Raw genomic sequence first — 16,988 nt, 5'->3', positions numbered from 1 at the left:
TAGCTCCGTCTACACATTACAATGGTAAACCGGACAAACACGGAGATACACAAACAAAACAAAGCAAACAAAATGCATACAAAATGGTTCAAACAAGTCTCAAACAAATACTCAATATAAATCAATTATATTTTACATTTTACCGCATTCTCAAGTCCGCGGCTCCACACTATCAGGTAAAAGCCGGAAGTGTAACTCAACAAAAAAAAAAAAACACACGAAGAAGAAAATGTGAGACCTTCAAAATAAAAGCGTACACTAAAGAAGGCCCTATAGGATCACAATCTGTTGTAATCACTGTTGTAATCAATATAAATCATTTAGTGCAAAAGCCATTTACAGCGGGATGGTCCAAAAGAGTGATGTTATTCTCCCTGAAGAAGTTCTTGGTCAAGCGAGCATTGTGAACTGCAGCGTTGTCCTGTTTTTAAACGCAGCTGTTACCACACAAACGAGGGCCCTCAGTCATGAGGGATGCCCGCTGCAACATGTGCACGTAACCAGCTGCCGTATGACGACCCTGCACCACCTGAAGCTCCAGTGTTCCACTGAATGAAAAAGCACCCCAGATCATGATGGACCCCCCTCCACTGCGCCGGGTAGAAAACATCTCAGGTGGGATCTCCTTGTCATGCCAGTAACGTTGGAAGCCATCTGGACCGTCAAGGTTCAATTTTTTCTCATCAGAGAATAAAACTTTTTTCCACCTTTCAATGTCCCATGTTTGATGCTCCCTGGCAAAGTCTAAACGGGCAGTTTTGTGGCGTTGTAGGAGACGAGGTCTTTGAATTTGTTTTTTGTTTTTGAAACCCTTTTCCCACAGATGCCTTCTGATGGTTATTGCACTGCAGTCAGCACCAGTAAGGGCCTTAATTTGGGTCGAGGACCGCCCTGTGTCTTGATGGACAGTCAATCGGATCCTCCGGCTCAGCGCAGGTGTAATTTTTTTGGGTCTACCACTTGACTTTTTTGTTCCATAATGCTCAGGATCTGTCAAAAAATTTAGAATGACTGTCTTACTGCGTCCAACCTCAGCAGCAATGGAACGCTGCGAGAGGCCTTGCTTATGCAGCTCGATGATCCGACCACGCTCAAGAAGAGAAAGCTTCTTAGCTTTAGCCATCAGGAGGGCATGACCGTGTGAATGCCCGACAGAAAATGAGAATTTTGAGCAGATTTTGGCTTTTATAGCCTGCAGTCTTAAACTTTTGCTCAGCTGATAAACAGCCTATTTCAGTTTACTTGTTGTTTTCAATAAATTACTTTTTCAAAGTGCTTTTTGTCTCACTCCCCCTTCTTGCTTTTGTATATTGTAGCTCTACTTAAAACCTCATTAAGATCCAAATGTGCAAAAGGTAAATTCTAGCTATTTTTCAACTGGTCTTAAGATTTTGATCAGGTCTGTATATGTGTAAGTGTGTGTGTGTGTGTGTGTGTGTGTGTGTGTGTGTGTGTGATAACATCAAATTCTGAGTAACTACCGAGCTCCCAAATTGAGGTTTCCTTTCTGATTCTCAGTATGCAGACAGAGGTCAAAATAACGTTTTAAAGTGGTTTGTGTAACACATATGATGCAAGCCTATGTAAAATACTCATGTACTATCAGGTATTATCTTATTTACTTCTTTTACTTCTTGAATTGATGCACAATATATAGTACATGATATATTTTAACTTATTCAAGCATACAATGTAATATAAGTGTAGGTAAAGTGTAAAAAATAACAGCACTGGACATTGTCTTAGCAATTTTCTTAATTAAAAGTGTATTTTTAAAGCTGGTTGTTTTATCACAGAGGCATCAGGGGCCATTTATGATCAGTTTTCAAAATTTGTTTTACAATTTCTGACTGAATAAGTGAGTGGTCGTAGTATATGTAACGAGAATCCAGGCCAGATATGAAGTGACAGCACGTGATCAGTGAAAACCACATGTAACAAATACCTTACAAATGTATTGTCGTCATGTCTGAATGATGCAAATGCATAAATGGGACGATCACCCCGTGTCACCGTGGTGTCGATAATGCTCATATATTATACTCATTTACTATAGGAGTACCTAAGTTAACGCACTGCTATCATATTTACTAATCTGTGGTCCTATTAAGTTTGTGACAGAGACACCTCCTGTGGTTTTAAAACACGTCAAACTTGCCAAACCCTTCCTTCCTTCCTTCTCACATATTAAAGGCTGAAAATGTGTTTGTGTTGCTGTTCTTAAGTTGCTCGCTTCAACTCTGGTCTCACCATGCTGACCCACTGTGACCTGGTGATACTCGTAGTACTTGCACTGAGTGGCCAAGGTAAGTTATGAGAGTTTTTACGCATTTAGATAATACACTTTTCACACTGTGTATCATAGTATGCAATGAAGACCACAGTACATAGCAGAGGAAGTCATAACAACGCAGTTCAGATATGCATTTAAAATGATGTTGTAATCAAAATATGTAAGTGTTAGTAATAATATGCTGTAAGTCTTTATGCTGAATGTGTTTTATATTGTTGCATTAGTGTGTAAATATGACACAAACTGTAACTGCAAAAGCAAACTAATCTCTCGTTAATTTTATTTATAAGATATCGGTCCAATATCTAACTAGTAATGATAATAAATGTATTTTTCTTGCACAAAGAAAAGCAAAATGTAAATACTCAAGTAAAGTACAAGGACCTCATAATTACGTACGGAATAATTAACCCATAAAGACCCAAACAGCCACTGGAAACCAAAAGCATCTATAGATGTAACTGTGTAACACCTGTTGATCCACCAATCCTATCAATACATGTAAATAATTGGTGTAAAATACAGTTTGTCATCTTTTTATGGGCATCAGATATGACCCATTTGGATGTTCAGAGGGTCCGTTGTTACTGTGGAAACACCGTCATCTTCTACAACATTGATTCATGAGTAAAACTTATGGAGTTGGATCAATGACAGTGGATGGATACACTGGGATTCAGTTAATAAGAGATTTTGGAGAAAAAGTCCCGTTTTCTTAATTTTTCTCTGTTTCTGATATAATAACCATCAACTTTAATCTGAGCTTTTATGAACATCTACATGATCAGTAAATTAAATACAGGAAAATACCTGATTTTTGTTGAAAAAATGCAAAATAAAGAAAATAATATTATAATAAAGAACAATATGTCATGCAAGAAAAGTTAAATAGAGAGAAAAATTCATTTGGGAACTGACGCAAAAGTAGCACTGGGTCTTTATGGGTTAAAGGAATTAAGTTGTTAAAAGTAATGTGGAAACAAATACTGCACAAAAAAGGATGCTATATATATATATATCTGTTGTTTTATGGTGTTCAGGTCATACAGGGAAAATATATGGAGGTCACGAGGCTGCGGCACATAGCAGACCTTACATGGTGCATTTGGAGAGGATGGTGGAAAATGGTAAAACAGTGCACTGTGGAGGTTTCCTTCTCAGGGAGGATTTCGTGATGACTGCAGCCCACTGTAACGCCAGGTTTGTCTAAAGTACTTTATGTTCCTGACAGCGAAGGTGCTTCATGTTCTCAACTTCCTGGACAACAACTTAACGTCTCTGTCTTTGTCCCCATTTTGGAAAAAAAAAAAAATCATCAATATAATTAATTTGAGAAAGAAGTTTGCTTCATAATTGTTTGATTATAATATTACATTTTATTTAATCCTTTACTTTATATATTTTATTCATGCTCAGTTTTTTCCCTTCAGGTCCTACACAGTCTTACTGGGACTTCACAATTATCATAACCGACAAAATGCACAGAGAATACTTGTGGAAAAAGACTTTCTACACCCAGATTACGATAGCATGGATTACAAACATGACTTAATGCTACTGAAGGTAAGAACAAGGCTGTGATGTCTTTGTAATCTGATTTTGTTATTATTTTATTTTTCATGGTTCAACAAATGCAGCCTTCAGTCCATGTTCTCAGTATCTTACTGTATGTTTGTATGTTTGCTCTTATCTTTTCTGAACTTCTAGTTAAGCTCCAATGCAACATTCAACAACAATGTGAAGTCCATTGATCTCGCAGACAAAGAGGATTCCTCTCCTGAATCATGCTTAACCTGTGGTTGGGGAAATTTCAACTGTGAAAAACGCCTGTCTCCTACACTCAGAGAAGTCGAGGTGACTCTACTTAACTCCACGTCATGCAAAAAGGATCACTCTTACTGTTCTGACGGACCAAAGGGACCTGGCGTTGTATGTACATTTATCCAACATGTTGGTCAAACAAGTTGTGGTCTGTCCTGACAACAGTTTCATTGTTGTTGAATCATTACTATTTGTCCTTCCAGGGAGACTCTGGTGGTCCACTGGTCTGTGAAAAGGGAAAGGCTTATGGGGTGGTGTCTGCCGCCTATGTGCAGACCTCAGGGGGCCTGAAGGTGTATCATTATGCCAAGATTCCTGACTACAGAGACTGGATTGACTCCATCATGGAAAACAACTGAGAGCTTTAGTAACATGTGAAATATGTTTGGGAAAGGCACAACATTTTAATGAGAATTACTTGAGCTCCTTTGAACAGTTAGAGCATTAACCCATAAGGACCCAGTGTTACTTTTATGGCAGTTCCCAAATGAATTTTTCTCTATATTTAACCTTCTTTAAGTGATTTATTACCATTTATTGTAATATTACCTTCTGTATTTTCTGTTATTTCAGTGAAAATCAGATATTTTCCTACTTTTAGTTTACTAATCATGTAGATGTTTATAAAAGCTCAGAGTAAAGTAGTATCAAAAACAGAGAAAACTGAAGAAAAAGTGACTTTTTCAGCAAAGTTATCAATAACTGAACATAAAAACAAGTGTGTCCATCCACTGTCATTGATAGATGACGGTGTTTCCATGGTAACTACGGAGCCTCTGAACGTCCACATGAGTCATATGTGATGACCATGAAAAGATGACTAAATGCATTTTACACCAAGTATTTACATGTATTAATGAATAAGTGGATCAACAGGTATTAAACAATGTAGATCAGTAGATGGTTCAGGTAGATAGTTAATATTTGGGTCTTTATGGGTTAATAATACACAACATTTTCATGATAAATGGTTAAACAAGCCAGGCAATAAAAATAGCTCAAACATATTACATATACACAATATATTATATCACAGCTGCTTAGTGCATTTTCTTTTAGTCTAGATAAGTTTCATTACAATATAAGTATATTTCTTTCAATAATCATCTTCATTATCAAATAGTAAACTGTAACTTTATCACCTTTTGCTTGTTTCGTGTAAATTAAAGTTACAAAAAGGGGCAACAGTGCCTCCCTGTGGAAACATTTATGTTCATTTAACTTCTTTGCTCATGGCTGATATTCTGTCATTTCCAAGCTATACATCGTCTATGTGCATTTGAGCTTCATCTGACACTGTAACTGTATGTTGATGATATAAAGCAAAGCAGCCAAGGCATGATATTTTTCTGTTTTATTCTGAATCATTAGGGAATTGTTCAGAATTAAAATGGGCTAACTTGCAAAATGTTGTGTATATGTAACATTACTATCATTTCTGAGTGAAGTTGTAATGAAGGGGAATAACTGTTTTAAATATAGAGTATATGCAATGATAATATGAGAAATGTGCACAGTTCATGTTGAAAATTGCATTTGTAAGTGCTGTGGTCAGAGATAGGGTTAGGAAATGACATTTTGTTTATGTAAATAAAAATTCAGATCCAATATCCTCCTGAGACCCAGGAAAGTGAAAGTTTTAGCTTTTTACATTAAACAATAAACTGCATAATACAACCATTCTTTGTTTTTTTTTTTCAGACACATTTTTAAAATTAATTATTTATTTATTTATTTATTTATTTATTTATTCTTTGCAATGGAAAGCATTTTTTAAGTACAACTGTCAAAAATTTGTCCCCTACAGAGGACAAGAATACATTGCTGGGTCTCAGGAGGATATAAAGTGATGTACAATTTAAAGCATATCATACAAATGAAGATACAAAGGTTTACTTACCCTAAAACAGTCTAAGTTAACAAATGTGTGCTATAAAAATTTAATGTTTCTCATATTAGGGTGAAAAAAGTGTTGATACTGGCTTTAAGTCATGTCACATGCACATTCACTTCCTTAACTTCACAAATTTAAAGACTGAAAACTAATCATAAACTTTACTAAAAAAACCAAATCAACATCGAAGCAGAAAGAACTCTTGCTGTTGTAAGGGAGAACAGAGACTTCTGGTGTAGTATGCATATGTATATGTAATGTAATGGACTACTGTAGTACATATCATTGAATCACTTTTCCCTGTTCTGTAACAAGACATGCCCAAGGAGCGATATATTTTTATTTTTTATTTTATTTTATTTTATTTTATTTATTTCAAATATCAAAACCCCAAAAAACAACAAGGAAGAAAAAAAAAAGAAAGAAAAAAAAACATTCAAAAAGGAGTGGAATGAAGTACAACTTATATAGTCCCGCCCCCTTACCCTATCACAAAGTGATCACAAAGTCCCATGTCAGTTCCTCAAAGTACCTTAACAAACTTGCATGTCAAAAGAAATTCAAACCAATCTTGCACAAAACACAAAAAAATTTAAACACATCAAAATTAAACTGTCTATTTCATAACTGCATTTCATAACAGTGTTTGACATATCAAAATAAACACCTTCCATTTAATAGCTGTATTACGCATATAGATTGACTTCACTTCAAACATAAGTAGGCAAAAGAAAATCCTGATCCAAAAGGACACTCCGATATATGGAAATAAATCAACCGAAAAAGAAAACAAATATCACACAAATGTACAGCACTTTCAGTGTGACTCTTCCACAACACTCAGTGTCCGAAAAGGAATAGAAAGAAGTTGAGCCCACATTGTCCCGCCCCAATTCCACATGAGCTGGCCAATCAGCCAATAGATACAGTCTAAAACAAAGAACAGGTCAGTCACTAAATTACAAAAAGGAGAACAAATGACCACATAACATCCACAACCATTACTGTTGTACTCATGTTCACTGCCACTATATCTCTAAAAAATAAAGTTTTTACACATCTTCTTAAATTTCATGATGTTTTCACACAGTTTGATATTTAGTTCCATTCTATTCCACAAAACCACTCAACATGAAATGCACATCTTTTTAAAGATTTGTTCTAGTGAAATGTCGTTTCATATTTAGTCTCAGTCTGCAGTCATAACCCCCCTCTCTATCTGAGAATATTTTCTGTATGTTACTTGCAAGTATTTATTTCTTGCTTTGCATAATATCTGTGTTTTAATTTCCATCAAATCCTTTAATTTCAGTATATGTGAGAATAAGAATAGTTTATATACATAAGTAGAATCCCAGATGTCGTGAAAATCCACTTTTTATTAAGTCTGGCTGTATTCCACTATGAAACATACACCAAACAAGTTTATTTGTACATTGCAAAACATAAAATTGTAATAATGTCACTCATGGTTTGTAAAAAAAAAAAAAAAAAAAAAAAAAAAAAAAAAAAATCAGTATACACTCTTTGTGCAGTTTATCCCATAAGGACCCAGTGCCTCTTCAGTGTCAGTTCCCAAATTAATTTTTCTCCCTATTTAACCTTTTATGAGTTATTTATCACCATTTATTGTAATATTATCCTCTGTATTTTGCATTTTTTTTCAATGAAAATCAGTTATTTTTCATATTTAATTCACCAATCATATAGATGTTCATAAAAGCTCTGGCTGAAGTTGACCATCATAATATGAGAAACAGAGAAAAATGAAGAAAACTTGACTTTTCAACAAAATATATCATTAACTTAGCATAAACCAAGTCTTTCCACACACTGTCATTAATAAAACTCTATGGGTTTTACTGGTGAATTAATGTTGTAGAATATGACGGTGTTTCCACGTTCACTAAAGAGCCTCTGAACGTCCACATGGGTCATATCTGATGACCATGAAAAGATGACAAACTGCATTTTACTCCAATTATTTACATGTATTGATAGGATTAGTGGATCAACAGGTATTAAACAGTTTACATCAGTAGATGGTTTTGGTCGGTGGTGGATGTTTGGGTCTTTATGGGTTAAGTGAGAACACAATATCCTCCCATCATGCTATGGCCGCAGATCAGATGATAGATGATAGTATCAAACTTTGCATATGCTTGTGATGCATGTGCTCACACATTTAAAGGCTGAATCTGTGAACTCTTCAGTAGCTCAGCTCTCATCTCATCATGCATATCCACTGTGAACTGGTAATTCTCTTATTGGCAATGACCGGTAAGTTGTTTGGAAAGTTTACACATTTACACAAGTCACTTTTTGACACTGGGTGTCAGGAGAAGTTAGAATATGTGTTACGTGTAAAGACGTGCATTAGTAAATATATGGCATGAAGTCTCTTTTCATATTTTAATCCTTTCCCTTTTTGATATTGGTTCGCTGTGCCACTAAGAAAAACTGTCAAATGTTGTGCAGTAAAGACTGTATTTTATTGTTCACTAGGATGAATCTGTTGTATGTATTTATATTTTTGTGGTTTACAGTTCACACCGAAGCGATATATGGAGGTCGTGAGGCTGTGCCACATAGCAGACCGTACATGGTGCTATTGGAGAGGATGATGCCAAATGGTGAAACTAAGTACTGTGGTGGTTTCCTTCTGAATGAGGATTTTGTGATGACTGCAGCCTTTTGTGAAGCCAGGTTTGTCTAAAATACTTCATGTTTCTGACAGCGAAGGTGCTTCATTTTCTGAACTTCATGAACAACAACTTAACGTCTCTGTCTTTGTCCTCATATTGGGTGAAAAAAAAATACATATACATATATTATTAATTTGAGAAATAAGTATGCTTCATAACAGTTTGATTATAGTATTACATTTTATTTAATTGCCTACTTTATATATTTGTTATGCCAAATTTGACCAAAACCTGACAGAGAAGGTGCGTCATAAAATCAAGTGGTGTTTTTTAGTCCAGATATTGAAACACTTCCGTCATTCTTATGTGATGTAAAATAAGTACAGGTCTCTTAAAAGTTTATTTTCTTTAATTTGTAACTTTATTCTATTGCTTTTTGTTTATCATTCCAGGTCCTACAATGTCATACTAGGACTTCATAATTTCAGAATCCAAAATAAATCAGTCGTACAGATTATATCTACAAAGCAATCATTTCCACAAAAAAGATACAAAGATAAGAATCCTGACAATCAAATGATGCTACTGAAGGTAAAAAAAATAAAATAAAGTTGAGACATTTTTCATGTTGATGATGATGATGATGATGATGATGATGATGATGATGATGATCATTATTATTATTATTATTATTATTATTATTATTATTATTATTATTATTACTATTATTATTATTATTATTATTATTATTATTATTATTATTATTATTATGTTGTTGTTGTTGTTGTTGTTGTTTTAATGCATTTTTCAAATTAAATCTGATTTTTTTTTACCATCTTTTCTGAACTTTTTTCTCAAGTTAAGCTCCAAGGCAAAATTCAACAACTATGTGAAACCAATCGCTCTGGCAGACCTGGATGATCCTGCTCCTAAATCATGTATCGTCTCTGGCTGGGGACGTCATAACACGACTGGATACATGTCTTTGACACTCAGGGAAGCCAATGTAACGCTGATACAAAAGAGCGTGTGTGCAGACTTTTACTGTTCTGCCGATGAAGAAGGACCTGTTGAGGTAAGTGTAGTTACAGAACACAATGGACACATGACTTGTGGTTTATTGTGGCACTTATTAAACCATTTCTGTGTGTGTCCTTACAGGGAGATGGAGGTAGTCCACTGGTCTGTGAAAATGGAAAGGCCTATGGAGTGGCGGCTTTCCTATTCTATATTGATGGCTCAAGATTCAGTAGTTATTCTCGTATTCCCGACATCAGCGGTTCCACATCCTCAGTAGAAAACAACGTGTTTTGCTCATTGTAAAAGCTTAAACATGCCAATGTGTTCAATGCACGCAGAATATCAGACTTCCTATTTTTAGAAATGCTAGAATGAATACTACTACTACTACTTCTATTATACATTTTAATTTTGTCCAGTTTAGAAAAAAAGATCTGAAAATTGTAAAACTAGAAGCTACTCTGCATTGTGCTTTCAATTTCCTTAATAAAGTAAGTATTTGTGATGTGGTGTGTGTTTTACCACGGGGTCATTTATTAACCAACTGAATAAGAAAACAACCTATGGAAGTGCATCTTCAGACATCACAGTTTACAGATACAGATCAGTTATATTCATCCACAGGAACCTTATGTTTTTTTATTTATTTATTTTTAAATCAAGAAAACAAAGAAAAACTAGAACTTTGTTTCACTTTTTCTCTTCATCCCTCTGAGCTGTACAGACAATAAATGTGTCACTGTCCCTGAGCCTGCTGGGTAATTGTGGACAGTCTCCCTTCCTCTGCTCTAGTTATCTACAGGGTTCGTACACATTTTGCAAGATCAAATTCAAGCACTTTTCAGGCACTTTTAAGGGTCATTTTCAAATTTTTTTCCAGCACAGCACCTTATCACTGGGGTCAAACACATATCTACAGGAATACATAGACTCATGATCTTTTTTTTCCCACTTTTTATCACAATGATGTATGTTGTATTATGCTATAAACATCTAAAATTATGTTTCATTATAGCAAAAAGTTTAGGAACTAAAGGAGAACATAAAGTTTTATCAAAAAAAAGGAAGCCACTTGTCGTTCTTCAGACACACTTGCATTGAGACAAAGATTAAGATAAAAATGTACCTGGAGTCGACCTGAGAACACCTGCTAATTTTCTTTTTTGACATAAAGTTTTATTTTTCAAAATTGATCACCTCTCTTTTTATGTAGCTTTGGCTATAACTCCAAGCACTTTCAAGCACTTAACCTAAAATCCAAGCACTTTTCAGACCTTGAAAACACAAAATTGAAATTCAAGCACTTTAAAGAATTTCAAGCACCTGTATGAACCCTGTATCTAATGACAAACTGAAATGTACGAAAAAAAAATTATAAAATGTGGCTGGAAAATAAACCAATTCTTGCTGCTATTTTTTTAGTCGAGGTTCTTGCTTATTTGGTCTTAGATTGAACTAACCAGCTCTGCAAAAGTGTCTCCAAATTCTACATAAATCATGGTTGCCAGCTCTAACTCATTCAGCTTCAGACTCTGGCATTCGACTGCCTTCACATGCAGTCACACCAGTACTTCTGATTTTTTACACCAAAGCAAAAGAAGGAGAAAAAAAAGAAAAACTGATTTAGATGACCCACTGGTGGAATTATGAATCCTACTATGGTCACATCAAGACCCGCCCTTCTCTGTCTCTGATTGGCTGGGCTGTGTGCAGTGTGCTATGCTCTGTTTGGAGAAGTTTCAGGGAAGCTTCAGAGCGTGAGTGATTCACCAACTTTAAGAGTTTAAAGAAGAGAGTCTGGGGTCTCTGCTCCCCTTCACATGTCCATCGCTGATGTCTCCTCTGATGTTGTCTACACCCACATCTAGAAACATCAAGAGTGAATCATTAAACACTGTGTGGATGAAGAAGAGCTGATTTCATGATGTGATTTTGTAAATGTGGGTCCTGACGAGACAGGAAGTGGATTTATACCTACCTGGTGGTTCTGATGGAAATCCACCACCGATGGATGAACCCAACTGAACAAATGACCTGGACCCACGTGGGTTCTCATCCATATCATCAGGTCCAGATATGTGGGTGGTCTGCATCTGGACTGGTCCTGTTCCTGTGGTCTCTCTCCTCTGGTCTGCTACAAAAATGATGAACAAATGAGTCAAAATATAGAGAAAATTATCAACAAAAATACAGACAAATAACCAAGATACTCAATGAAATGAACAGCAATTTCTAAATGAATGGATGCAGAAGAGATGATTTCATAGTATGTTTTTGTAAATGTGGGTCCTGAGGAGACAGGAAGTGGATTCATATCTATCTCTGGATCTACTGGATCTGATGGAAAACGACCACTGATGGATGAACGGCTCCATCAGACAGGCCTCCTCCTTCACAGAGGATCTGCATCACTGTTGTCTCTCCTGAAATATAGTCAAAACAAGAAAAGCACTCGGAGAGCGCAGACCTCCGCCAAGACAGATTTTCATGAAATTTTCAGGAAATGTTGATACTGGCACAAGGAAGAAATGATTAAATTTTGGTGGTGAACAGGGGTGGGGGGGGCTTGCCCAGGCTTGCCCACCCTGCCCCCAAATTATTAAATGTTTATATAATAAAAAAAATAAAAAAAATCATGAATAATAATGCTTTTTTGCCATCAGGTGTATTTAATTTGTTGATGTCTCTGGACATGGAATTTAATGCTTTTTAATACCATTTAAGGCCTTAATTTCACAAAATCTATTTAATGACTTTTAATGCTTTTTAAAGACCCGCAGAAACTCTGTTACCACACTTCCTCTGACAGGTGGAAAAGCCCTATTGGTGGAATACTTGTATGTGCGAACATGGTACATTTGAATCTTGTTTGTCCCCCTGATGAAGGCCAGCAGGCTGAAACACGATGGGGCTCAGTGAACTCCGTTAATACATGCCATAATTAATAAAGGCATTTCAAAATTATGAGAGAATGCCTTGGCTTATGTAGTTTTTGTAGTTTCTTCACCAAACAGCACCTCTTTTACCATTTTTCATTACTGCCTGGAAGTCCAGCAAGCGTTCCTCTTTAATCTAATTCTGTCATCATAACATTATCATCAAAGTTAATGCATTTTTACACAATATATAAACTATATAATTTGTACTATAATATTTGTGCTATAATTTTATAGATGGATGTTATTTTTTGGAAAGTGTGTGGCAAACATGAAGTCCACTACATATGTAAATGTATAGTAAACACACACACACACACACACACACCCACACCATATAGATAACTGCCGATAGGTGGGTGGAGGACATGGAAATACAGTTGTCTCTAAATGTAAGTCAACATGTTGGTCTTTGAAAATGCATTTTTCTGTGTCTGATCAGAAATGTCTACCACAGTTGTATATTTTGAACTAAAGTTAAGAAGACACTTAAGAATACTTAAGATGAGTAGCACACATGTTGTGTATATAATGAAATCCCTTGTGACTTGTTAAACCAATAGATCTGTCCAGACTCACATCTCTGAACATCAGACTATAACATGTGCTATAAACATGGAATATTCCATGACTGAACACTATGTCCAGGCTACCCATGGCTCTGTTATATTGAAAAGTTTTATTCCCTTGTATAGTTACACTTATATGTATTTTATACACATAACCCATGGAAGCCTCTTGATATAAATGAAGAACTGAACCCGTCATGTTACCTTTTTATCAGTCACATGTAAAAAAAATCCTGTATATGTGGATTAATTTGGACTTTCAATTCCCACAGAGAAAGGGTCAAGTTCTTCTTTGGTGTTTATATGATATTATCCATTTGTACGTTGTAGATGAGAAGACAGATTTGATAGATTTTTTTTTTTCTTGAATGAATCAAATCTGTGTTTTTTGTTTAATCAATACATTACATATCTGATGACAGCATACATAGTCAGTGGTGATTAAACAATAAAATGTAGTGACACTTTAGTCAGCTGTTTCTGAAGCATGTTGTTCTGGTCTAATGGAGGAAGGTAACTACTAAACTTTATATTATCTAAAGTACCTCACTTCAGCAGTAAAATGAATCCAAAACATTCAATATAATAGTGTAATAGTTATTGACTAGAAAACAGCGCAACAGGAATGTATGAGAAGTGAACAACATCGAGCCTGTTGATTTGTGATAAAGCTGATTCTGAACGAACTCATCTTTGAGATGAACGTATTCTAACACATTTGTAGTCAATAAAATGTCAACACAACCGTACATATTTAACCATTTCATTTTTGTAATTTTAGGGGAAGCCAGGCTTCACTTGCAGTCTATGAGAAATCACCACTGGTGTGTATGTGTTTGGTAATTAGGTGCAGCCAGGGTTTCCAAAAAAAGAAAAGTCGATATAAGAGACTTCAAAGTGTAAGTTACTCAAAGGAATGCATTACAGCCATCCTGCAACACCTTCACTGACTCCCAAAAAAGCAGCGTATCCACTTCAAGATACTTCTCATCAATTACAAAGCTCTCAATAATCTTTGTAAGTGTCTGAGTTGTATTGTAAGTGCTGATAAATAAAATGTATTATTGTTATTATAACTGTAGAGCCTCAACAATGCAGAGATTTTGAAAAAGTTTATATTTAATGCCAAAGAGATATACTTTTGATTATTTTTGTTTTGTTATTTTTATGTATTATTTGTGTGTTGAACTGTTTAAAAACACCAACAATGAAAGTCTGAGGGAAAAATACAATAGAACCTGGTTTTACAAATGTGATTTTACACATCCATACTCATAATAATTATGAAACTGAGTTTTTTCCTCAGTCTATAACTGTACCATGAAAATCAATGATTGTTGCACCCCAAATTGTCCCACTGTTCATGTCATGCATCAATATCTTTTTGTCAGGTGCCAAAGAAGAGGAAGCAGCAACAAAAGGCGAGGGTGGAGGAGATGGAGGAAGTAGAGGAGGAGGTAGAGGAAGAGAAGATAGAGATAGTTAGAGGAGGAGAGGCCCGAGGAGGAGGAGAAAGCGGTAGATTGTGGAGGGAGATGGAGTGGGCAGAGGGTGGAGTAGATGCAGGAGCTGAAGTGGGCATACCCTGGGGGATAAGGGGGTGGGGCAACGTAGAGGTAGTCAATGCATGGCTGGATGCAATAATTTTGGAGGCGATAGAGGGGTTAGAGGAGGAGGTAGAGGTGTTAAATCTGGGGGAGATGGAGGAGGATGGGCTGGAGGAGGGGTTTGAGGTGATAGAGGGGGAGGAGCTCGAGGAGAGGTTAGAGGAGGTAGAGGCGGAGGAGGGGGCTGGAGGAGCAGATGGAAGAGGTAGAGCGGGAGGAGATAGAGGAGGAGGAGATGGAGGAGGAGGAGATGGAGCAGGTAGAGGAGGAGGAGGAGGTAGAGGAGGAGGAGATAGAGGAGAGCCCCCTGCCCTCCTTCGACTGTCCAGTGGCCCACCAACCCCACTGTCCCCGTTCCCATTCGACCTGGAGGAGCAGATTCCTGCGCTCTGACACCACCTGTTGGTGTTTGCCTGACTGTTTGGCCTGCGGACGCGGTTTCACACCTGTCCATCTTGTGTTTCAGTGTCCGGTAGACTGTCCAGAGCGGACGTATCGGGAAGTGGCGGAGTTCTGGCGTTGGCCAGGACCAGCGGAGTCGTTGCCCCCCTTGTAGACCATCGTAGAGACGCAGATTCCTGCATCTCATTTCCTCTTTCTTTTCCTTCTTCTGTTGTTGTACAAAGTGTTGAATGTTGTCTTTGTCTCTATTTCCCTTAACTTTATATTGTGCAGATGTCTCTTCTGTTTCAGGATCCAGATGTCGCCATTAAAGACCCCCTGTACCCAGCCCACCCAGGACAGACCACCGGCCCACCCAGGACAGACCAGGTCTGCAGCTGTGGAACCCCTGCAGTCAGACAGGTGACACATTTAATTGATTCATTTGGAAATTGCTGTTCATTTTATTGGGTTTCTTTGTCATTTTTGTGTATTTTTGTTGATAATTTTCTCTATATTTTTGGCTCATTTGTTCATTTTGTTCATAATTTTTGTTACAGACCAGGGGAGAGATACCACAGGAACAGGACCAGCCCAGATGCAGACCTGGTGTCACAGGTGTCATGTCTAGTCAGGACCTGACAGCAGGGCTTGGGACCCACAACAGGTCCAGGTCATGTATTCATTTGGATTTCCTATGTTTTTAATATTGTCAAAGCTCATGTAAAAGGGGATTTTATCTACAACTTTCTTATTTTTCTTTTCAGCACCTGCGACCCGGACCCTGATAAAGCGGAAGAAAATAGATGGAAGACGAGGAAATGCAGTCGTCTCTAAATGTAAGTCAAACATTTCTGTGTCTGATCAGAAATGTCCACCACAGTTGTACATTTGTCTTGTTGTGTGTCAGTGGGTGTCACAGTGGATAACCTGGGTCTTATTTTGACTGTGTTTCAGGAAAGACAACAGCGATGCAGATCCTCTGTGAAGGAGGAGGCCTGTCTGATGGAGCTGTTCATCCATCGGTGGTCGTTCTCCATCAGACCCAGTAGATCCAGAGGTGGGTATAAATCCACTTCCTGTCTCCTCAGGACCCACATTTACAAAAACACACTATAAAATCAACCCTTCTACATCCACACAGCGTTTAATGATTGTGTCTTGATGTTTCTAGATGTGGGTGTAGACGACATCAGAGGAGACGTCAGCGGTGGACATGTGAGGGGGAGCAGAGACCCCAGACCCCAGACCAGACCCTCCCACAAAAAGCCAAAATGTGGCCAAACATTTAACCTGAGACTGTAACAAACTGTAATAAACTGCATGACCTTCATCTTTTTCTTCTGTTTTTGTAAAAGAATCAAGATGGAGGTTCAGCTGGTTTTATAGAACAATATATTTCATGAGTGGATTGGACCCACTTATCTAGTAGTTTGTAGTGGAAGGTGTTGAACCCTTAGGGGTCTGAACCTATTTTGACTGTTTTTCAATACATTAGATTTTGCCTTTATATAACACATTACAAATGTTAACCATACCTGTGTTTGGTATACTTTTTTTTTTCGCATAATTTCACCTATATTATCTGTTAATATTTTAACACTTTATCTAACTTTATTAACATATTTGACCCAAAATTATTAGAATTTGAAAAAAAAAAGCTATTTTTTTACTCTGGAAATATATATGTATCTATTTATTAATAATATCTCCAGGTTTATATGGTTGATCAATGTCAAACAAATTCCTTTTGTTATAATGCTTCAATCACCATGGAGGGTTAAAGGGTTAAAGTTAAAACATTTCTCAAGGCGTCCGCAAC

General features: G+C 36.7%; 2 protein-coding genes across 2 annotated transcripts; both read left to right on the top strand.

The window, feature by feature from the left end:
• Positions 1–2,201: 2,201 nt before the first annotated feature.
• On the top strand, positions 2,202–4,674 carry LOC115418249 (mast cell protease 2-like). The gene is made up of 5 exons (XM_030132652.1): positions 2,202–2,306; positions 3,334–3,493; positions 3,724–3,856; positions 4,001–4,222; positions 4,318–4,674. The coding sequence occupies exons 1-5, from the start codon at positions 2,252–2,254 to the stop codon at positions 4,471–4,473; spliced, it is 726 nt and encodes a 241-aa protein (XP_029988512.1). The 5' UTR covers positions 2,202–2,251; the 3' UTR covers positions 4,474–4,674.
• A 3,531-nt stretch (positions 4,675–8,205) lies between these two features.
• LOC115417508 (granzyme G-like) lies at positions 8,206–10,178 on the top strand. The gene is made up of 5 exons (XM_030131465.1): positions 8,206–8,288; positions 8,555–8,714; positions 9,106–9,244; positions 9,513–9,728; positions 9,815–10,178. Exons 1-5 carry the CDS (start codon positions 8,243–8,245, stop codon positions 9,974–9,976), a joined length of 723 nt encoding a protein of 240 aa, XP_029987325.1. The 5' UTR covers positions 8,206–8,242; the 3' UTR covers positions 9,977–10,178.
• Positions 10,179–16,988: the final 6,810 nt, after the last annotated feature.

The sequence above is a fragment of the Sphaeramia orbicularis genome, chromosome 4 (assembly GCF_902148855.1).
Source record: "Sphaeramia orbicularis chromosome 4, fSphaOr1.1, whole genome shotgun sequence".
NCBI classification, from domain to species: domain Eukaryota; kingdom Metazoa; phylum Chordata; class Actinopteri; order Kurtiformes; family Apogonidae; genus Sphaeramia; species Sphaeramia orbicularis.
Note: the sequence above shows the minus strand (reverse complement) of the source record. Positions and strands in the feature narration are given on the sequence as shown.

Coding starts and splice junctions, on each gene's coding strand:
- LOC115417508 (XM_030131465.1), top strand. CDS start 8,243: ATGCATATCCACTGTGAACTGGTAATTCTCTTATTGGCAATGACCG. Junction 8,715..9,105: donor GCAGCCTTTTGTGAAGCCAG/GTTTGTCTAAAA, acceptor TTATCATTCCAG/GTCCTACAATGTCATACTAG. Junction 9,729..9,814: donor ATGAAGAAGGACCTGTTGAG/GTAAGTGTAGTT, acceptor GTGTCCTTACAG/GGAGATGGAGGTAGTCCACT.
- LOC115418249 (XM_030132652.1), top strand. CDS start 2,252: ATGCTGACCCACTGTGACCTGGTGATACTCGTAGTACTTGCACTGAGT. Junction 2,307..3,333: donor ACTTGCACTGAGTGGCCAAG/GTAAGTTATGAG, acceptor TATGGTGTTCAG/GTCATACAGGGAAAATATAT. Junction 3,857..4,000: donor ATGACTTAATGCTACTGAAG/GTAAGAACAAGG, acceptor CTGAACTTCTAG/TTAAGCTCCAATGCAACATT.